The sequence below is a fragment of the Pygocentrus nattereri genome, chromosome 5, assembly GCF_015220715.1.
Source record: "Pygocentrus nattereri isolate fPygNat1 chromosome 5, fPygNat1.pri, whole genome shotgun sequence".
In the NCBI taxonomy this organism is placed as follows: domain Eukaryota; kingdom Metazoa; phylum Chordata; class Actinopteri; order Characiformes; family Serrasalmidae; genus Pygocentrus; species Pygocentrus nattereri.
In genome coordinates, this window is record NC_051215.1 from 23,348,268 (window position 1) to 23,372,099 (window position 23,832).

General features: G+C 43.6%; 1 protein-coding gene across 7 annotated transcripts in view; it reads left to right on the forward strand.

Moving 5' to 3' along the window:
* The first annotated feature begins 387 nt into the window (after nt 1-387).
* The window catches only part of LOC108425469 (muscular LMNA-interacting protein), a 109,886-nt gene continuing 86,441 nt past the window's right edge, over nt 388-23,832 (forward strand). For 6 of the 7 annotated variants that reach the window (XR_001857709.1, XM_017694140.1, XM_017694143.1 and 3 more), the window contains exon 1: nt 388-514. Coding sequence is in view for 5 of the 7 variants with exons in the window: in XM_017694140.1 (XP_017549629.1) it covers nt 446-514 (69 nt within the window). In the remaining 2 variants the exon portion in view is untranslated. Of the gene's footprint in view, nt 515-13,664; nt 13,830-18,965; nt 19,092-23,832 lie in introns of those variants that run through there. The other variant, XM_037538858.1, reaches the window with a different exon arrangement.

The following is a 23,832-nucleotide window of genomic DNA, read 5'->3' on the forward strand; positions in this document are numbered from 1 at the left end:
CTTCATGATGCTGCAAACCATTAATATGCACAACAGTTTCAGTTTTAGACACTGAACAGATCATGCTAAGAAGACATATTATGAACTTCCATGAGTTTATTTCATACTCTGTTAAAGGATGATAAGGATGCTCCATATGGATATTGATTAAGTACCATCGATATCTCCTTTAGGGCACTTTACCACTACACTGTTAAAGTTGTAGAAGATTATATTCAAGCATGTAATTCTCTCAGAGAAGGGAGGATAACCAGGCCAGCGATCTAGCAATCATTGTTGTTATGCGTATCCACTGGGCTGCCAGCCGTCTGCAAGCTATTTGTGGCTTTTGTGAACCTATAAATGGAAGCCTGTGGCTCTCTGTACTTATCTGTGCTGCTACAGGCTCCAGCTCATTTGAAGAAGTCGAGAGCAGAGGGCAAAGGAATGCACAGTACAGCACTCGATGTCCAAACAAACTTTCACCACAAGCAACAGCATGGCCTTGGAGCAGCCACACGGGGCCTTGGGAAAGGTGAGTGGTCATAGAGAGCGCTGACTTTTGGAAAGCAGGACTGGACCAAATAGCAGAGGAATCAGTCTGAAGAGTCAGATTTACTTCTTTCTGCTATTTTTTTTACTGCTTGTGACCTAAAACCAGTTGTTGTTCCATAGATCAAACTGCCTTCTTTGTAATTAAAAGGAACAAGGCTTGCTGACACTTGACACATTAAAATTTGTTTTTATTTCAGTTTATACACATTTTAATGTCCCTTTACATGTAGACTGGCAAACATGTGGCTTATATCTTGTTAAGTTTGAACATCACAATGACATGGAATGAGCTTATGACTTTGTACAAAATGTGACCATGCTGCAAACATATTTCATGCTTTTATTAATGGGTCATCACCATCCAGAAAGAGAAAACATGTATGTCTTTATCCCTGCCAAATTTTATGTGTCCAAGAATTATATTTCTATAGATATTAACATTTTCAGGAGAGTGTAGAAATGTGATAATGTTAGAAATCAGCTGAAATAATCTGTTGACTTTAGTTTTAAGTCAGTAGCAACACATTAAAAAGAATGAACAAAATCTGAGACATGCAGCAAGAACATGCACATAATCTCTGTGTTGTTTATCTAAAGAAAACTGTATGGATCAGTTTAAGGTCAACATGTTGGCTGAAACTGTGTTGGATTGTCTCTTGGACAGTAGCTTGTGGAAGCCTAATTCTCAGTGTTAAACTAGCAACTAACCCATACTGGGCACATCAAAATGTTCCAATTTAACCTTTTCTTGTCTTATTGTCGTTTTGTTAAGATCTATTGGTTGTATAGAGCTCAGGTTTTGATGCAAAGTTAATGACATCTGTTGTAGTGTGGTGTCTATAAATTCCTAATACAACTTAAGTTTGGACATTTTTGAGTTTTTGTCATGTGAAGAACCCTATAAGAACAAGATTAGCCTTCTGTTTATCCCTACCAAATTTCATGAGGCTGCAAATTCTATTTCTATAGATATTAAACCTCAATCATGACTTCACAGATAAGATGTTTTGTAATTAGTAAAAATGAAAGTTTTAAGGAGAGTGAACAAATATGACAATTAGAATTCAGCTGAAATGCTTTAGATTTAGATCACATGAAACAAATGAAAAAAAAGAATGAACAAAATCTGAGTCAGTGCAGCAACAACCCTGCCTGAATCTCTGTGTTGTTTATCTAAAGTGAACTGTATGGATCAGTTTCAGGTCAACATGTTGGCTGAAGCTGTGGTGGTATTCTCCTGGACTGTAGCTTATGGAAGCCTGATCCTCAATGTTAAACTATCAACTGATCTATACTGAATTTATTCAACTGGTACATCAAAATTTCCAAACATGTAATGTTACCTGTTTTATTGTCAATATCTTAAAATCTATTAGTTGTAGAGACCTCAGGTTTTGATGCAAAGTCAATTAAATATATTGTAGTTTACTGCATGTACTGTGGGTTTTAGCATATGGTGTCCTTAAGCTACTGATATGACTCAAGTTTGGACATTTTTGAGTTTATCTCATGTTAAGAACAAAATTAACCTTCTGTGGTGATTTAGACAGAGAGAAAACATGTGTGTCTTTATCTCTACCAAATTTCATGTGACTGGGAATTCTATTTCTATAGATATTAAATCTCAAACATGACTTCACAGATAAGATGTTTTGTAATTAGTAAACATTAAAGTTTCCTGTGAGGGTGTACAAGTGTGTCTAGCTGTAATACTCTGCTCACTTTAGTTTCAGGTCACAAAAAAATGAACAAAATCTGAGATATGCAGCAACAACCTTACCTGACATGGAATGATTTTATGTTGTTTATCTAAAGAAAATGGTGTGGGCCAGTTATAGATCAACATCAGGTCAAGTGACCCGTACTGAACTTAAAATATGTGTCAAAGATTAGAAATAGGGTTGAACTAACCTCACAAAACACAATTCCTCTTCCTTGTATTAGATACAGCAACCTAAAGAACTAAACTTGGAATATAGAACCTTTTTAATGCTCTTTTAAAGGCACAATATGCATGTCAGTTGTTCAATGTTATAACATTGTTCCCAAGGCCAAACATTATTATGGTCAGCATATTTAGAATATTATTTCTAATCCACTAAATGTCAGTAGCTTCATTATAGCTGTCCAAGGTGTGTAATGCATGTATTAAGCTAAACTGCCTAAGAGGTTTCACACTAGTGCACAATGGTTCTATGAGATTAGCAATAATTACTCCTCTTCATAATTATTCTCTGTACGCATATTCTCATAAATTAGGTTGTAAATTTTGAGAGTGAGGAGTCTAATACCAAGTTAACAATAATCACAGTATATGGTGTGACAGTAGATAATACTGTGAATTTTTGTTTTTATTTTGATCAGTTCTGATTTGTTTTTTTCACCATGTGGTGAACACAAGTGGATTAAAGGGGTACCTTTATAGGTATATTTATAGGTATAGCATATTTATAGCACATACATAGTATCAATCCTGTTTGTTTATAATTTGTCTCTTTGTGATAGCTTGTTTTATATATACAGCACTGTGCAAAAGACAGAGACCACCCTTCATTTATTTAATGTCCAGTCAAAACAGCCTTAAAGTACAAGTTATTGATGTTTCAGGAAATATTTCTGAGGATATTAGATTTAAGACAATCCACTTGCAAAAGGGAGAATGTCAAAGTGAAAGTGGGGCAGAAGCACTTATAAACTGAAATTGAGTTGGCAAGATGTCAACATCACTAAATGTGTTTGGGATTACTTGGATGGTAGAAGCAGAAAATGCAACTTCTGCAACAAGACTGAACTTTCAATTCAATTGTCATTATACAATACAGGGTAGTACAGTATAACAAAACACTATCAGGCTACTATTCCTGTGCAGTAATGAAAGATGCATAGTAAACAGTGCAAAGACAAAAGACAGTAAAAGACAGACAAAATGTGCATAGTCAGTAGGTACAGGTGTCGACACATAGACAAGATGTGCATAGGCAAGTGTTATAGGTGTATTGGACATATAGACAGTGCATAGTCAGATATTCAAGTGTATCAGGTATATTGACAGAAATGTGCTGGTGAATTGCAGTACAGTACAGTAAATGCAGAGGTACTATTTGTAAAAAAAACGAGATGTAAACAGTGATCTGTATATAAAGTGTTCAGTGCAGGTACAAAGTAGCAGCATAATGTCCAGGTAACATCTTAAATAAACAATAATAGTATAAATATATAAATATACTAGAAATAAGGTTTAGTCAGAGATGAAGTGCACAGCATACAGTCCTCTGAGCTGGTGGAGTTCAGTGTGTAGTGTGCTGGGTGGTCAGGCTCATCAGTAACGAACTGTAGTGTTGTTGTTAAGCACAGGTCGATGCTGCTGGTGTGACCAGTTTGACAGCTCGGGGATAGAAACTGTTCTTGAACCTGATGGTTCTGGCTCGGATGTTCCGGTACCTCTTTCCAGATGGCAGAGGATGGAACAAAGGGTGGCTGGGATGTGTGGGGTCTGAAGATATGTTGGTGGCTTTCCTCTCACATTGGTTGTCATATATTTCCTCTGTGGGTAGGAGAACAGCTGCGGTGATGTGTTGAACAGCTTTGACCATCCTCTGCAGTTGTGCTACCGTACCAGACGGTGATGCAGCTGGTCAAGATGCTCTCCACTGTGGCTCTGTAGAAGTGGCAGAGGAGCTGTTGTGGCAGGTTGACTTTTTTTTAACCTTCTGAGGAAGTGAAGGCGTTGTTGGCTTTTCCTGATGATGTGGGATGTGTTGAGCGACCAGATGAGATCCTTGGATACGTAGACACCAAGAAACTTGAAGCTGTTCACCCTTTCCACCATCACCCCTCGATGCTCAGTGGTGCATGCTCTCTACTTCCCCTCCTGAAGTCAACAATCAGTTCTTTGGTTTTGCTGACATTGAGGGAGAGGTTTTTGGCAGCACACCACTCTGTGAGGAGCTTGACTTCCTCTCTGTATGGTCCTTCATCATTGTTGGTGATATTGCCTATAATTGTGGTGTCATCCACAAATTTAATGAAAGTATTGGAGCTGTGTTTTGGAGTGCAGTCGTAGGTGTACAGTGTGTAGAGCATTGGTGAGAGGACACAGCCTTGTGGACAAACTGTGCTGAGTGTGAGGGAGGGGGAGGTGTGTTCACCTATCCTAACACACTGGGGTCTGCAGGTAAGGAAGTCCATAATCCAGCTGCACAGGGTGTGACTTATTCCTAGTGTATTGAGCTTGGAGACGAGTCTGGAGGGGATGATGGTGTTGAAGGCGGAGCTGAAGTCGATGAACAGCATTCTTACATAGGTGTTAGTTCCTTCCAGGTGGTTGAGTGCAGTGTGCATTGCCAGAGAGACTGCGTCCTCAGTAGATCTGTTTGCCTGGTAGGCAAACTGGTGGGGGTCCAGGGTGCTGGGAAGGCTCCTCTTTAAGTGAGTGAGGATGAGTCTCTCGAAGCACTTCATCACTATGGGTGTGAAAGCAATGGGGCAGTAGTCATTCATGCTTGAGATGGTGCTTTTCTTTGGGATGGGGATGATGGTTGTGGCTTTGAAGCAGGCAGGAACAACAGACTGTGCCAGGGAGATGTTGAAAATATCCATGAAGGTGGCAGCCAGCTGATTGGCACACGCTTTCAGGACCCGCCCCGGGCCATCAGGGCCTGCTGCTTTCCGAGTAGAGACCCATGACAGTGCTCTCCTCACCTCTTCAGTAGTCAGTGTGAGTGGTGCAGGTGGGGGCTCCTCTGTGGAGAGGTGAAGGGCAGTGTTAGCACGTTGAGACTGAGCAGTGGTCTCAAAGTGTGCATAAAAGTTATTCAGTCCAGTAGGGTGGGAGGCATCTGTGGTTAATGGAGCACTGACTTTGTTCTTGTGGTCCGCAATTGCTTGGGTCCCTTGCTTTATTTAAAGGCTGCATTAAGCTTTTTCAGCAGACTGCGGACTTCACTGTTCATCCATGGTTTTTGGTTTGGAAGTGTGTGGATATGTCTAATTTGATTCATGTCATATACACACTTCTTGATGAATCCAGTGACAGATGTTGCATATTCATTTACATCAACCAGAGACTCTGTGGTTGCTGCAGTCTTGAACATGTCCCAGTCAGTACACTGAAAGCAGTCCTGTAAGACTGACTCTGCTCCATCAGGCCACACACGCACTGCTCTCACTGTCGCTTTAACCCATTTCAGGACCGGCCGGTATGTGGGCTTCATCAGCAAAGAGATGTGATCACTCTTACTGAACGGAGGCAGTGGGGTGGTGCTGTACCCCTCTTCCACATTCGTGTAGACATGATCCAGTGTGTTTTCTCCTCGTGTTGGACAGGAGACGTGCTGGTGGAGCTTGGAAAGCACTGTTCTGAGATCAGTTTGATTGAAGTCCCCCGCGACAATGAGTGCAGCTTCTGGGTGTTGAGACTGCTGCTTGCTGATAGCATTAGCTAGCGTAGTTAGCGCTAACTTAGCATTACTTTGCGGATGAATGTACACGGCCTCGACGATGATCACATTAAATTCACGAGGGAAATAATAGGGCCTACATCTCACCACCATGTACTCCAGATCAGGTGAGCACGAGGAAGTGTCCGACAACAGCTTTGGAGGTGTGTATGCAGATTTTTTGAGACACTGAAAGCGAAAAGAATGGAAGCTGTAGTAAAAGTTAAAAGTGGACACATTAAATACTGAAAAATTAGATATCATATATGTTCTGTTTTATTCCTGACACTGGAAATTAATAACTTCAACTTAATGACCATTTGACCATTTCAATGATTTGGATGTGTGAGTGAATACTTTTGGAAATATAATGTGTTTGTGTGTGTGTGTGTGTGTATGTATATATATATATATATATATATATATATAAACAGTATATTTCAAAAGTATTCACTCACCCATCCAAATCATTGAATTACAATGTTGCCATCACTTCTATGACTACAGGTGTATAAAACCAAGACCCTAGGCCTGCAGACTGCTTCTAAAAACATTAGTGAAAGAATGGGTCGCTCTCAGGAGCTCAGTGAATTCCAGCGTGGTACCCTGATTGGACGCCACCTGTGTCCAATTGTGAAATTTCCTCAGTACTAAATACTCTACAGACAACTGTCAGTGGTATTACAACAAAGTGGAAGCGATTGGGAAAAACAGCAACTCAGCCACGAAGTGGTCGGCCACATAAAATGACAGAGCGGGGTCAGCGGATACTGAGGCACATAGTGCGCAGAGGTCACCAACTTTCTGCAGAGTCAATCGCTATAGACCTCCAAACTTCATGTGGCCTTCAGATCAGCTCAAGAACAGCATTGAGAGCTTCATGGAATGGGTTTCCATGGCTGAGCAGCTGCATCCAAGCCTTATATCACCAAGCGCAATGCAAAGTGTTGAGTGCAGTGGTGTAAAGGTGAGGTGTCTGACCTCACAAAAGCACTTCTGGAAGAACGGTCAAAAATTCCCATAAACACACTGCTAACCCTTGTGGAAAGCCTTCCCAGAAGAGTTGAAGCTGTTACAGCTGCAAAGGGTGGGCCAACATCATATTAAACCCTATGGATTAAGAATGGGATCTCACTCAAGTTCATATGCATGTGAAGGCAGACGACCAAATACTTTTGGCAATATAGTGTGTGTGTCTATCTATCTATGAAAAGTATATATGTTCCGGGATCCTTAATTGTTCCTGCTTTGTTGGCTACTTGCCACAAACTATGATGTAAGAGTCACATGACAGAAACATTCATAGTTGAAATTTAGGAGGAACCACTGTTATACATCAATCTACAAACTGATGGCTCATTCAATCAGAATGTGAATTAAGAGAGACATGTAAAGAATAGGACAATAATAGAAGCAAATGCAATCTATCAAAATATGAAGTATCTAAAGTGTAGAAGCTCATTGTCACAGTGGAATTCACACCTAGCAGATGAACAAAAGCTGTCATTTTGCATATGAGCAGCTTTGCTGGGAATGGCTTCATCCTACTTTTCTCTTTCCTATAGAAGAACTACTACATCCATGCCTGTGGCTAAATAAGACTTTTGAAACCCCCAGAGTATGGAAAGTGGTCATGGGAAATTACAGACCTGTCTGTCAGCTGTGCAGCAATAAGAAGGACTGCAGATCATTAGCAATCATTAGCTATTAGCATTTTTCTACCCATCAATCAGTTACCGCACAGCCATGGATACGAGAGTCATTCATGGTCATGAAACTCTAAGAATGATCGCCAGAAAGAATAAGAGCCAGAAACGATAACTTTTATATCAGTGTAAAGGAAACAGCAGGGAATGATGTTCTAGCAGGAACTGGATTTTGTAACTTTTAGCACCATTAATGTTTCCCAACTTATGGATTGCGCACACAAAAAAAGTGAACTCTTCAGTCTATAAACAGTACTTTTCAAGGTAAACAGGCATTATTCAATAGTTTTTTCCTCCTTTTAAAGTTAACGCAGCGGAAGGTGCTGGAAGTTTCCAAACGAGTGCTTTACAAATTGCCTTCAGTTATTATCGGAGGTGCTTTACGCACTGACAGAGGAAGCTTAGCAGCTAATTTCCTGTGTATGTCAGCTCAAAATACATTTCTGCTTTAATTGGAGATTTTCGGCCTTGTTTACAGCAACACAGGAAACTCTCTCTCTCTCTCTCAGTTGCTTGAGAATTCCTCTCTATTCCTCTCGCACATGCTTATTTTGGAGCATGTTTACAGATTACTCTATGTGTGTGGCCAGGGCAAAGCTAATGACCCCATAGACCACACTTTAGCAAGTATCACATTACTAGTGTAGGCTTTGGGAGGCCCTCCTGACCATTTCATGTCAAATTTGTGACCTAGAGCCTCAGAAATAAAGGTACTAAACTGTCACTGGGTCTTGTCACTGGGCTGGGACCCTTAAATCTCCGTCTCAGTAACTTTAGTCAGGGAACATAACTGACCAATAATCCACTGAAATGATATGTTCTAAGCTGTACTGACTCCACACACCCCGTCTCACCTCCAGGCTTTTATTTTACTGTTTTAAAACATTTGGTTGTGAAATATAAACTTTTCACCTGGAAAAACTGATTTAAGGTTCAGAATAAGACCTTAAAACCACTGCTGTACCTTTGAGGGAACATGTAATTTGTTTGTGCCTTGATGAACAAAAAAACATACCTGCACAGAACCTTTATTTCTAACAGTGTACACATCTGTCTGCCTAACGTTCTACCATTAGCTGCGTCGCTAACTGCATAAACACTTTGCATAGGTGGTAGCCTGGTTGCTAAATGATACATACATTTACAATCTTAGCCCACATATAACAGCTGTAAGAAGAAATAATCAATGAATAAATAGGGTTAGAGAGAATTTTTGTATTAATACTTGCTGAAAAAATTCTTTAACAAGAACATTTTTTTAACAAGAATAGTAAATATATTACCATTGCTGAGGGAGCTTTTGAGAGTTATATGACAGGTGTGGTTCACTCTGAGGTGCTGAAGTTATTTTATATGTTCTTCACAGAAAATCAGCAAAGACCAAGAATCTGAGGTAAAAATAACATTTTTTCTTTTGGTAAACATTGAAATTAGCTCCCACCGATCCCAAGGCCACACAACGGTTACTTAGCAGCACAACAAAATGTGGCAAAGAGCACATACAGCACAGAATAATCATAATATTTTAAATAAACTCTCAAATGTCCAGCCTCAAGGACAGCCTAACATACTCTAAAGGATTTAGAGGTTCTAACACACCACTCATGAATAGTGATCGAAATGAAAATTCTTGTCTGGAAATGAAATTCAGGACACAGTGAACTGAAAAAAAACTGCAACCCCCCAGACAAATAGTAAAAAAAATGGCATAAAATGAATGTATTAAAATAATAACAGCAATCCATCATTCTTGAGAACAGAGAATGGTCATCCGAGGCAAAAAATTCCATTACTTTTAGGTATTCTCTGCATTTTGGGTGTCATTTGTGAACTTTTTCATCATTTAATAAACTGAGTGAACACATGGTGCTACATGGGACTCGCTGGGACTTTTCTTTCTGCTTCTGCTATTTTGCTCTGGGTCGAGTGGGATGTCATCTTTTTTAAGTGGTAGTGGTTGTACCCCTGCTGTGAGTCATCATGAACAGACAGAATTTATGGTTAATATCTCTTGTAGAAACTGTGAAATAGTCCCACACAGCTGATATTTTCAATGTTAATCTGCAGCTGCCAAGCAATCTTTCTTTGAATTTGACACCTTGTTGTAGTCTTATTTAATTTATTGATTAATCTAGCCGTCTTTGGCTTTTTGCATCTGTGTTCATAAGCCATTAATTAAACCTTACATTAAGGTGTCAGAGCAGGAAAACATTAATGCTCATTACAAAATGCATAGTTCTGGTCCATGTAAAATCCACACACCTGATACCTCACGACAACTGAATTGTATATTACTATGCCATGACACACACACAAAAAAGGAAACCATGTTTTTTTTTTAAAAGCTTTTTTTAAACTACAACCCCAATTCCATTGAAGTTGGGATGTTGTGTAAAAGATAAAAAAAGAAAATGATGATTTGCAAATCCTATATTCAATTGAATACACTACAAAGACAAGATATTTAATGTTCAAATGGATAAACTTTATTGCTTTTTGCAAATATTCACTCATTTTGAATTTGATGCCTGCAACACATTCCAAAGAAGGTGTGACAGGGGCATGTTTACCACTGTGTTACATCACCTTTCCTTTTAACAACACTCAATAAGCATTTGGGAACTGAGGACACCAATCACTGAAGCTTTGTAGGTGGAACTCTTTCCCATTCTTGCTTGATGTACAACTTCAGTTGTTCAACAGTCCGGGGTCTCCGTTGTCGTATTTTGCGCTTCATAATGCGCCACACATTTTCAATGGGAGACAGGTCTGGACTACAGGCAGGCCAGTCTAATACTCACACTCTTTTACTATGAAGCCATGCTGTTGTAACATGTGCAGAATGTGGCTTGACATTGTCTTGCTGAAATAAGCAGGACGTCCCTGAAAAAGACGTTGCTTGGATGGCAGCATATGTTGCTCCAAAACCTGTATGTACCTTTCAGCATTAATGGTGCCTTCACAGATGTGCAAGGTACCCATGCCATGGGCACTAACACACCCCCATACCATCAGAGATACTGGCTTTTGAACTTTGCACTGATAACAATCCGGACAGTCCTTTTCCTCTTTGGCCCGGTGGACACGACTTCCATGATTTCCAAAAACAATTTGACATGTGGACATGTCAGACCACAGGACAGTTTTCCACTTTGCGTCAGTCCATCTCAGATGAGCTCAGGCCCAGAGAAGCCAATGGCGTTTCTGGGTGTCATTGATATATGGCTTTCGCTTTGCATGGCAGAGTTTTAACTTGCACTTGTAGATGGAGCGATGAACTGTGTTCACTGACAGTGGTTTTCTGAAGTGTTCCTGAGCCCATGTGGTAATATCCATTACAGAATGATATCGGTTTTTAATGCAGGGATGGAAGGTCACAGTCATTCAATATTGTTTTTTTGCCTTGCCACTTACTTGCAGAGATTTCTCCAGATTCTCTGAATCTTTTGATGATATTATGGACTGTAGATGATCATCATCATCATCATTGTTGACCACTAGTCCAGATAGGGTTGCGGTAGTAGTTGGGAGAGCAGAGAATCCCAGATGACTGTGTCCCCTGCAACTTCCTCCAGCTCATTCTTGGGGACCCCAAGCCGCTCCCAGGCCAACTTGGAGATATAATCCCTCCAGCAGGTCCTAGGATGACCCTGGGGTCTTGTCCTGGTAGGCCGTGCCTGGAACACCCCCACCGGGAGGCATCCAGCGGGCATCCGGATCAGATCCCCGAACCACCTCTGCTGGCTCCTCTCAATGCAGAGGAGTAGTGGCTCTACTCTGAGCTCCTCCCAGATGACCCATCACATAGCATGTAGCCTGCCACCCGATGAAGAAAGCTCATTTCTGCCGCTTGTAGCCGCGATTTTATTCTTTTGGTCATTACCCACAGCTCATGACCATAGGTGGGGGTTGGGATGTAGATTGACCAGTAAACAGAGAGCTTTGCCTTTTGGCTCAACTTCCTCTTCACCACTACAGTCTGGTACAGTGACCACATAGCTGCTGCCGCCTGTCCCAGCCTGCGGCCGATCTCACGATCACTCTTCCCGTCACTCGTGAACAAGACCCCAAGATACTTAAACTCCTCCACCTGGGGCAGGTCCTTTCGCCTTACATGGAGTGGGCATGCCATCCTTTTCTGGGCCAAGAGCATGGACTCAGACTTGGAGGTGCTGATCCGCATACCAACAGCTTCAAACTCAGCTGCAAACCACTCCAGCAAGCGCTGGAGGCATCCATGTGATTCCGCCAAAAAAAAACATCATCTGCAAATAGCAGAGACGCCACCCTCCGGCCTCCACACATAATGCTCTCCTGACCCTGGCAACACCCTGACACTCTGTCCATGAATATCACAAACAAGAGTGGAGACAAGGCACAACCCTGGTGGAGTCCAACGGAGTATACGGACACAGCTCTCACTCAGAGTACAGAGATTGGATGGCCCGGAGTAGTAGCCCCAGCATCCCCATACTCCCAGAGGACCTCCCACAAGATATCTCGAGGAACACGGTCATAAGCCTTCTCCAAGTCCACAAAACACATGTAGACTTGGTTGGCAAACTCCATTGCCCCCTCAACAATCTGTGAGAGGGTTAAAAGCTGGTCCATTGTTCCACGGCCAGGACGGAATCCACATTGTTCAACTATCGGTCAGAGTCTCCTTTCCAGCACCTTTGCATAGACTTTCCCAGGGAGGTTGAGCAGTGTGTTACCCCAAGAGTTGGCACACACCCTCTGGACCCCCTTTTTAAAAATAGGGAACACCACCCCAGTCTGTCAGTCCAAGGGTACTGTTCCCAAGGTCCATGCAATATTGCAGAGGCGTGTTAGCCATGACAGCCCCACAATATACAGAGCCTTAAGCATCTCTGGACGAATCTCATCAATCCCCGGTGCCTTGCCACTGAGGCACTTACCAACTACCTCAGGGACCTCCACCAGGAAAATGGAACTTGACACCCCAGGAGCTTCTGGCCCTGACTCCCGTAAGGGTGGCACGTCTCCCGGATTAAGAAGTCCCTCAAAGTGCTCCTTCCACTGACTGACAATATCCTCATTTGAAGTCAAAGTTTCTCCACCCTTGCTGAATACAGCTTGGGCGCAGCCACCCCGACCACTCCTGAGTCACTAGACAGTTGTCCAGAACCTCTTTGAGGCTGAACGAAAGTCTTTTTCCATGGCCTCACCAAACGCCTCCCATGCCCTGGATTTTGCTTCTGCCACAAGCTTTTGAACAGGGTCCATTCAGACTCCATGTCCCCTACCTCCTCCGGGACGTGAGAAAAGCTCTCCTGGAGGTGGGAGTTGAAATCATTCCGAACAGGGGCCTCCGACAGTCTTTCCCAGCACACCCTCACTATTCGATTGGGCCTACCGGATCTGACCATCAGTCTTCCCTGCCATCTGATCCAACTCACCACCAGATGGTGATCAGCTGACAGCTCAGCACTTCTCTTCACCCTAGTGTCCAGAACATATGGTCCCAAGTCAGATGAAACGACAACAATGTCGATGTAACGGTGCAACCTCCAAAAGAAGAGGCACCGGGATTTACGCACGGCCAAATTGACGCTATGGGCGTGGGTGTGGATACGAGGAGGCGAGACTCCAAGTCCAAGTGCACACGTACTTATTTTATTAGACTCAAAACAAAAGAAAAACTGAATTAAACAGAAATAAAACAAAAGATAAACTTGAGATTTCGCTGCAAGGCTAATCCTCACCACAGGTTATTCCCAAACTGTTACAAGCAGCTAACAGCCTCGTACCGGGATTAAACCTCTCCTCCCACAGGTAGCTGAGAAAAACCCCTGTTGAAAGAACATCGAGCGTTCTTATTGTCGAAGCCCCGCCCCGACTAAACTAATAATTTGCTTTAAGGGACGATGTCCCAGGGCTCTAATCTACATTCACACACAAACATATATACACACCCATATATACACATCTACTGACTAGTCGTGACTAATATATACATATTACCGGTAAGTATTCCTTAGTTAACTAATTCATTCCTTTGCAGGTTTTTCACTTTAGGACACTGAGGCCCCTTTCCTTCCCTGAAGGTGGATCCGCCCAACAGGGACAAGAAGCCTCGGTCCACTTTACCTCCCATTTGCCCTCATCCCCTTCTACACAGGACATCAAGGTAGGTACATACAATATTCCTATTAATTTCAGTGATGGGCATACACTGCACCATCACACACCCCCCCCCTTACGTCAGTCACTGTCCTCGTGACGTGAGAGGTAGTCCGCTGTCACATTGTCCTGTCCCTTGCGGTAGCGAACCTGAAACCGAAAGGGTTGCAAGGACAAATACCAGCGAGTGATCCTGGCATTAGAGTTCCGCATCTGCCGCATCCACTGCAGCGCCCGATGATCAGTCTCTAACACAAAATCATGACCCATCAAATAATACTTCAAAGAGTCTAAAGCCCACTTGACTGCCAGAGCCTCCTTCTCTACTGTGGAATAGTTACGCTCCCTCGGAAAAAGCTTCCTGCTAATATATAGAATGGGTTTACGGTCTTTTTCCTCGCCTTGGAGCAAAACCGCCCCCAGTCCATTTCCCGACGCATCAGTCTGCACAGTAAAGGGTTGGCTAAAATCAGGGCTTACTAAAATCGGGTCAGAACACAAAGAGTCTTTAAGGTCCTTAAAAGCCTTATCGCACTCCTCAGTCCATTTGACTCTTTGCGGCTTGTCATTACGGGTCAATTCAGTCAATGGGGCCGCACGGCTTGAAAAGTTAGGAATAAAACGACGATACCAACCAGCCAATCCTAAAAACGACCTCACCCGTTTTTTTGTAGTAGGTATCGGACTATTCCTAATGGCCTCTACCTTATCCACTTGCGGCCGGATAACTCCTCCCCCCAAAACATATCCCAGGTAGGAGACAGATCCCTTGGCCAAGTGACATTTTGAAGAGTTCACTGTCAAGCCAGCCCCGCGAATCCGCTTTAGCACTTCTTCCATGTGCTGTAGGTGGTCCTCCCAGGTTTCACTGAAGACCACCACATCATCCAGATAAGCGGCCGCGTACTGTTCCGTCTCATGCAGCACTCTGTCCATCAGCCGTTGGAATGTCGCTGCCGCTCCATGGAGACCGAACGGCATGGCCGTAAAATGGAATAAACCATTCGGCGCCCTGAACGCGGTCAATTCCTTTGCCTCCGGGCTGAGTGGCACTTGCCAGTAACCCTTACACAAGTCAAGAGTGGATAACAATACAGCTTTTCCCAACCTCTCGATGATTTCGTCGGTCCTTGGCATGGGGTATGGGTCGAAGACAGACACCGCGTTCAACCTTGAAAAATCCACACAAAAGCGCAGTTCACCGTTCTTTTTTGGAACCAACACCACAGGACTACACCATTGACTTGTTGATGGCTCTATGATTCCTGCAGAAAGCATTTGTTCCACTTCAACCTTGAAGTCTGGAATCAGCCTAGCTGGCACTCGGAAACTCGTTTGTCTGATCGGCTCGTCTTTCAGCAGACGGATGGAATGCTCAATCATTGTAGTCCGACCTGGCTCTCGGCTAAACAGACCTGCTGGTATTACGCCCTTGAGCGCCTCCACTTGCGCTGGTGTAAGGTGTCCCAGTTGTAAAACCTCTGATTGGGTGGTATTGGATGGAAAGTACTGCTCCTCACATTCCTCCTCCTCTCCAACTGCTTGCACCCACAGGTGTTCCGTGGTGTCTTTATCTCGTTCTTGCCACTGCCGCAACATGTTTATGTGAAAAGACTGCTCGGTTTTCTTACATTCAGGACGTAACAGTTCATAGGTGGTCTCATTCACCCTTCTTAGCACTTCGTAGGGCCCGTGCCATTTTGCCAGAAGACTTGTGTCAGACGTCGGTAGCAACACCAGCGCCTTATCACCTGGTGTCAGTGCCCGTTTCCTCGCTGACTTGTCATACCAGCTCTTCTGCTGACGTTGCGCTTGCTCAAGGTTCTCATGTGCTATCTGTGTTGCTTGTGCAAGCCTCTCTCTCATCTTGAGCACATGGGAAAGGACGTTCAGTTGTAAACCGGGGCTCTGTCCTTCCCAAGTCTCTTTCAGGACATCCAATGGGCCCCGTACTTCCCTCCCGTAAAGTAACTGGAACGGAGAAAATCCAACTGATGCCTGGGGCACCTCCCGGTAGGCGAACAGGACATACGGCAACCACGTGTCCCAATCAGATCCAGTCTCGTTCACAAAACGCCTCAACATCACCTTCAACGTCTTGTTAAATCGTTCCACGAGACCGTCAGTTTGCGGATGGTACGGAGTGGTTTTCAAGCCCTTAATGCCCAACAAGCTAAAAACATCTTTAAGCTGCTTTGATGTGAAGTTAGTGCCCTGATCAGTTAGAATTTCTCGGGGTATTCCTACCCGTGAGATCAGCTGGATAAGAGCGTTAACCACCTGCCTGGTCTTTACGTTACGTAAAGCAAACGCTTCTGGATACCGGGTTGCGTAATCACACAAAGTGAGGATATACCTATTACCCGAACGGCTACGGGGCAAGGGGCCTACAATGTCCATCGCTATTCGCGTAAAAGGTTCATCTACTATTGGCACATTAATTAAAGGGGCTCTGTCTGATTTATTCGATGGGGCCGTTAACTGACATTGTGGGCACGAGCGGCAATAACTTACGACATCTAAGTGAAGCCCAGGCCAATAAAACCTCGCCAAAATGCGGCTTAACATTTTGGCTTTCCCCATATGGCCCGCCCACTGTTCAGAATGTCCCATTTTTAAAACCTCTGCTCTAAGATCTTTCGGCACTACTAGCTGCTCCTGCTCCCCTTTCTGCCTATACAAAATCTGATCTCTGATGACAAACAAACTCCCTCTGTCGAGTGTACCCTGCACTGCTTTGAGAAATAATGACTGTAAGGTTGTATCGTTCTTCTGCAGCTCCGCAAGGCTAGGGTTCGTCAGGCCAGAGCCGAGGTCTGCTACCGCTACAGGCTCCGTAATTTTGGTGCCGCGCACCTTAGCTTGTCTCCGCTCTCGCTTAGACTTTTTAGCTTTAACCACATCGCTAAATGGCAACTCACTCAGGGTCCTTCTGTTACCCTCCTCAGCACTTTTAGCTCTTTGTCTGGTTGCGACTAAAACTTCTGATTCATTCTGCCTGTCCGTCAGCAAATCTATCAGCACTGGCACGTCGCGACCCAGTATAACCTTATACGGAGAATTCTGCATTACCCCAACCGTTAGCAGGTAAGTTTGCCCTTGTATTTCCATGTTTACCTCTGCTGTAGGATAGACTACCTCATCCCCGTGCACGCACTTTACTTTCAGTCTACCCGCTAATTTTAACATGTCATCCGGCAAGCAGTTGTTTAGAACGAGTGTCTGGCTGGCTCCCGTGTCTACCAACGCTTTCAGCTTTTTCCCTGCTATCTTAACATTGACTGTCATTTCTGTAGGCTTCTCAACCAAAGACACATTATCGCTAATTCCGGGGCTAATACCTAGCTGACTGGTGCCTCTAGCGAGCCTAGGACACACACTAGCTTTGTGACCGGGTTCGTTACAGTTAAAGCATTTAAAAATGCGCGATGTGCCTGGTTTGTCTAAGCTCCCAGCAGTACTTTCAGCCGTTTTAAAACTCTGGTGTCCCCTACTAAAGGGCTTGGAAAGTTTAGGCTTAAAACCACTTCGAACCGCCCACTTTGACTCACCGGTCTCTTTGAAACGCCTGCCTTCGCTGTTGCCTCCGCCGAGCTGGAACGGTCCCTCCGCGCGCCTTGCCGTGACGTAGGCCTCCGCCATTTTGGCTGCTTCGGCCGCGGACGACGGACCCCTTTCCAGTATCCAGCTCCTTAGGTCGGGGTTGACAACTTTCAAAAACTGTTCCAAAATGATGGTTTCTCCTATTTGTTCTTTGGTCTTGGTATTCGGCAGCATCCATTTTTCATAGAGACCTTTGATACGGACGTAGAGTTCTCGTGGTGATTCATCTTCGCCCACTACATCATTACGAAATCGCAGGCGATATGTCTCAGGACTGATCTCAAATTTCTGAAGGATAGCGTTTTTAACACATGCATAGTCCAACGCGTCTCTCGGCTCCATGGCAACATAGGCTGAACGTGCCTTCCCATCCAGCAATGGTACTAAATGTATGGCCCACAGCTGCTCAGGCCATCCAGCGGCCGTTGCCAGCCTTTCAAACACAGTCAAAAAATGCTCAACATTGTCCGAGTCTTTTAACATGGGGAGTCTAGGTGTCGGCCAGGCTGTGACGGGCGGCCCGAGTTGCGCATATGCCGTTTCCTCGGCCGCTGACGCCATCCGGAGAATCCGCGTTGAGCTCGCTCTCTCCGTCGCTGCAACATTCTCACCGGCTACTTCACCCTCGGCTCCGCGTTCCGACCTTTCCTGCCACCGCGTCGTGCTAACTTGCTGCTGCAGCAAGCCAAACTGGTGCTGCATAGCGCGCCACCGCTGTTCTTGCCTCTCGGCCTCTTTACGTTGCAGCTCGTCCTTCTGTCGCTGCTCTTGCATGAAGCCGCTGAGCATTTTGCACAGTTCCTCGACGCTCGCAGACCTCGGGCCGGACGTCCCGTCGGAGGTAGAAGGTAAGTCGCTTTGTTGCTCCGTCTCTGTCATCGGCACCTGCTTCTTGGGCGCCATCACCCCCTTTTTCCCACAGTACCCTATCGCTGTGCTGGTCTAACTGCAGGGACACCCGATGCGTCAGACGCTGGGCGTCCGCAAGCCTTGCACGCTGCTCCGTACTTCTTACACTGCTGCCACCATTTGTAACGGTGCAACCTCCAAAAGAAGAGGCACCGGGATTTACGCACGGCCAAATTGGCGCTATGGGCGTGGGTGTGGATACGAGGAGGCGAGACTCCAAGTCCAAGTGCACACGTACTTATTTTATTAGACTCAAAACAAAAGAAAAACTGAATTAAACAGAAATAAAACAAAAGATAAACTTGAGATTTCGCCGCAAGGCTAATCCTCACCACAGGTTATTCCCAAACTGTTACAAGCAGCTAACAGCCTCGTACCGGGATTAAACCTCTCCTCCCACAGGTAGCTGAGAAAAACCCCTGTTGAAAGAACATCGAGCGTTCTTATTGTCGAAGCCCCGCCCCGACTAAACTAATAATTTGCTTTAAGGGACGATGTCCCAGGGCTCTAATCTACATTCACACACAAACATATATACACACCCATATATACACATCTACTGACTAGTCGTGACTAATATATACATATTACCGGTAAGTATTCCTTAGTTAACTAATTCATTCCTTTGCAGGTTTTTCACTTTAGGACACTGAGGCCCCTTTCCTTCCCTGAAGGTGGATCCACCCAACAGGGACAAGAAGCCTCGGTCCACTTTACCTCCCATTTGCCCTCATCCCCTTCTACACAGGACATCAAGGTAGGTACATACAATATTCCTATTAATTTCAGTGATGGGCATACACTGCACCATCACAGTCGACCATTGACCTTTGACCCAAGGAGCTCTGGTACCATGTACACTTATGAACATCCTTGTGTTAGAACTTGGTGTTCGTTATGGACAATCCATGCCTGGCACAGAAGTCCAATAACAATTCACCATTCGAGTTTAGATCAGGCAGGCCGTTCTTCCCAATTACGCCTCTCCAGGTCTCCCAGTCATTGCCAACATAAGCATTGAAGTCTCCCAATAAGACTATGGAGTCTGTAGGCAGGACCCTTTCCAGAACCCCGCCCACTTGCTCCAAGAAGGCCGAATACTCTGACCTGTTGTTTGGTGCATAAGCACAGACAACAGTCAAAGTTTTCCTCTCTGTGATTTTAATTCGCATTGAGGTGACCCTCTCGTCCACCGGGACAAACTTCAACTGCATGGTCACCATCCGGGGACTCGTGAGTATCCCCACACCTGCCCAGTGCCTCTCACCCTGTGCAACCCCTGAGTAGGAGAGAGACCAACCCCTATCCAGGAGTTTGGTTCCAGAGCCGACACTGTGGATGGAGGTGAGCCCAACTATATCTAGTTGGTACCTCTCAACCTACTGCACAAGTTCCGGCTCCTACCCCCCCAGTGAGGTTACATTCCATGTACCAAGAGCTAGTTTCTGCTGCAGGGGCCTACGCCACCAAGGGCCTCCCCGCAATCTCCCACTGCCAATACGGCACTGCACCGCTCCCCCATGCTGGACCTTACAGGTTGGCCCACATGGCCTCCCCACCTTGCCTCTTTGGGCTGAGCCCGGCCGGGTTATGTGGGCTGCCCAGCCACCAGGCGCTTGCCATGGAACACTAACCCCAGGCCTGGCTCCAGGGGTAGGTCCAGGTGACCCTTTCCCAGGCAGGGTACATGATTTTTTGTGCATGATATGCATGGAGTTTGGATCACGTTAGTCTGGGTCTTCACTCCAGACCTGTTTGCTTTGGGAGACCTTACCAGGAGCATATTGCTCCCGACGACTTAGCTCTGAAGATCCCTAGACCACACAAGCCCTTCCGCCATGACAAGGCCCCGATACAGGAAGCACTGTAGGTGATGAAATCCCTAAATGCCTTGCAATTGCACCTTGAGAAACGTTCTTAAACTGTTGCACTATTTGCTCATGCAGATGTTCACAAAGTGGTGAACCTCACCCCATCCTTGCTTGTGAACAACTGAGCCTTTCAGGGATGCTCCCTTTATACCCAATCATGACACTCACCTGTTTCCAATTAACCTGTTCACCTGTGGAATGTTCCAAGCAGGTGTTTTTGAGCATTCCTCAACCTTCCCAGTCCTTTGTTGTCCCTGTCTCGACTTCTTTGGAACATGTTGCAGGCATCAAATTCAAAATGAGTGAATATTTGCAAAAAACAAAGTTTATCCATTTGAACATTAAATATCTTGTCTTTGTAGTGTATAAAATTGAATATAGGCTGAAAAGGATTTGCAAATCATCGTATTCTGTTTTTATTTATGTTTTACACGACGTCCCAACTTCATTGGAATTGGGGTTATAGAACTAGGCTACTCAACTTGCTAACAGACTAAAAGAGCCAACAGCCGAAACTCCATCATTAACATCACAGGCTTGAATTAAAGCACTTACTGTGTGTTTAACTGTAAAACGGCAGAATAAAAGTCTAAAAATGTCACTTGAATGTTTTACGCACTTCAAATGTCTGTGTTTCAGTCAGAAATCGCATCAAACCCAGGCTGAATCCCAAATGGCTCAGTAGTCCTTAAATAGTGTTCTAGCTGTGAAAGTTTAGAAATTCCAACCTCTACAGACAAATAGTTCATCATTTATAAAGTGTGGATCTGTCTGAGTCCCAAATGACTGTTTCTTAGCTGTACTTTTCTCTGTTGTACTGCAGGACCCAGTATTTAAACTCCTTTGTGGTGCACTATGTAGAGAGCAGAGAGCCATTTGAGATTCAGCCCCAGCATGAGAAGAGGGGTTGGATTGGTGCTAAATAAGACTCATGGTGCTAATTTAGTGACCAACAAGTACTTATAAAGCAAAGGTTTCTGCATTAAGCAGTGCTGCGTTATTATATGTTCATTGTTATATGACAAAAAGTTTAAAATTCATGAAATGACCATAATATACAGCGATGAGTGACCAAGCATACTCATTCAGCGGCACTTGGCTGCTTAGCAACAACGCTGTACTCTAAAGGAACTACATTGCTTTGCATAATTATTGTTTATATCATTTATCATTCATAATATAAAAATTGTGTATTTTATGATATTTTATGTTGGCTGCCGTTTTATAACAAGAACACCCTTCCCGTGATAAAATTGCATGGCCTCTCTTGGCTTATTACTTTATTGGAACAGAGCTAGGATTAGCATGTTATACATTTTGGTCTTCTGGCCTCAGACGGGTGTGAGAGAGCTGTGAATGATCGTGAATGGCTGCCAAGAAGTCAATGTAACATACGGCCAAGAAGAGCTCATAGAGTTTCATATAACAAACGCTCACACACCCAACTTGAGGGCGCGGGCTCAGTTACACCTAAATGAAAATGTATTACACAATGTCAAAATTGGGTTAAACCGGCTAAGAAATCCATTAAAATTTCATTATATAGGTCCATGATGCCAATCGTTGGTGTAGCTGGCATTTATCCCCAGAATACATAAGCCATCTGTGACAGTGAAAATGTCCACAAAAATATATAAATGTCAGTCCAAACTTTTGAATAATTTCACTGAAGTCATTTTCAGTTAAGAGGATGTGATATGAATGGGATATTAGCTCATAAATGTGTTTGCCATTTCCATCACAGTAACAAAGAACTATGAGACAAAGGCCACAGTAAAATTGTGCAAGTCTGATGCTCACATATTGACATTTTGAGCTGCCAAACTATTGGAAACTGGTATTAAAATAAGTCAAAATGGCATTCTCTGTGGAAAAAGCCCTGCACTGCAAAAGATGACATCGTAGCAAGAGAAAACATCCCAATTGTCATCAATATCTCTATTTCTATGGCCTAATGAATGTAACAATGTCCTATTCTATTCACAGATTGTTTTCCTTGTTTTGAGAAAGATAATTGAAGATACTTTTGCGTATCTCTAGAAGTAATCCTTAAAACAAGTGGACTTATCTGCCAGTGGAATAAGACACTGTCATAATGACTTAAAACAAACATAAATATTTAGAAATAAGTGAAATAATCTCGTAATATTTTACAACAGTCTCATAATGGTAATCATTAGACCTTTTTGACTAGATTTAATAGATTTGCCCTGTGACGTCTCTGCTTATCAGGACAGATGTGCTGTACAGTGCACGCTGTGAGGGTCAGTCTGTTTATCACACTGACTGCACCTGATATCTATGTCTAGAATAATCAAGAGACCTGTGAAGAGCGATGAGCGCTGTAATGCTCAATTAACGCTGCCGTGACCTATTCATTGGGTCACACTCTCACTAGAATCAACATGTTAATATAAGCATCCACTTGCAGCCTCAGCGCTCTCTCTGTATCTGGCTGATAAGAATATCTCAAGTGTTTCTTCAAAGTTTCATCATGTTGCTATGATTTCATAAGTAGCTCAATATAACTCTTTGCTGTTATATCACAGTATTTTACTGAGTGCATGTGGTTAATAGCTAAAGCTTAGTAGTGGCAGTGAGGCTTGAGGGGAAAAAGATCCTGCTGGACTTCAGCGCTGAGCATCTGTAGAGCACTGGTGAGCAGCGATAATGTGACCACGAGGCATATTTGGGCTCAGATTTGGCCTGTGGGAAGTTGCAGTGGCAGGTGTGAAGCAGCCATGCGTTTCTTCCGCTTTCTCTGCTCGTGGTAGTCTAATTAGTCGCCTTCATCGCGGCGCTCAGCCAAATCTCAGTGGTGTAACACAGAATCTGGCTGTGTTAAGATTTTGACAGCTGCTCTGCGTGTGGGGAGTGTCCTTGTAGTTGTTTGTATTTACCACTCTGAAAAAATGAAACAGCCAAGTTCAGGAAACCTGTTATCATTCCTCTTCATCACTCCTATGTGACAAGAAGATAGAACAGGACAAAAGCCGATAAATACACTAGATACTGGAGTTGCATTAATACAGATACCAGAATCAGTACTGACCCCTCACTGTCTTTCACATGAAGGCGCAACCAGCAAGTATTTCAATAAATCAAATGGAATCAAGCTTTTAAAGATAAACTGTGAAAAAGAGCACATTAACTTACATACAGTAGCTCTGAAATTTCAGATGAAAAATGGTAAATGTAATTAATTCAGGCTTTGTACTTTTATAGAAGAAACAATGGATTCAATATCTTTATTGAGTCAAAATCTTTCAATATCAGTATCTGTGTCGGAAAAGAAAAAGTTGTCATCTCTAATCCCAATAAACACCAACAATAAACAGTACACTATAGTTCAAGTCCACGTTCTTTGTTCCCGTTTGTAAGTATTACAAATGCATATATGCGAGTTTAAGCCTGAAACTTGCTCAAAAGTACAAAATGAAGAAGATATAATAAAAAGACAATTATTATAAATGGGATTAAACAATTAAAAAAAAAATTATGATAAACAGTAGATTAAAAAAAATCAGCACACCATCCAAATGGAAATGATGAACAAAAAACACATAAGAATTGCCCAAAGCTTGAGGCATTTAATATATGCCACATGGATATATGCTGCCTTATGTC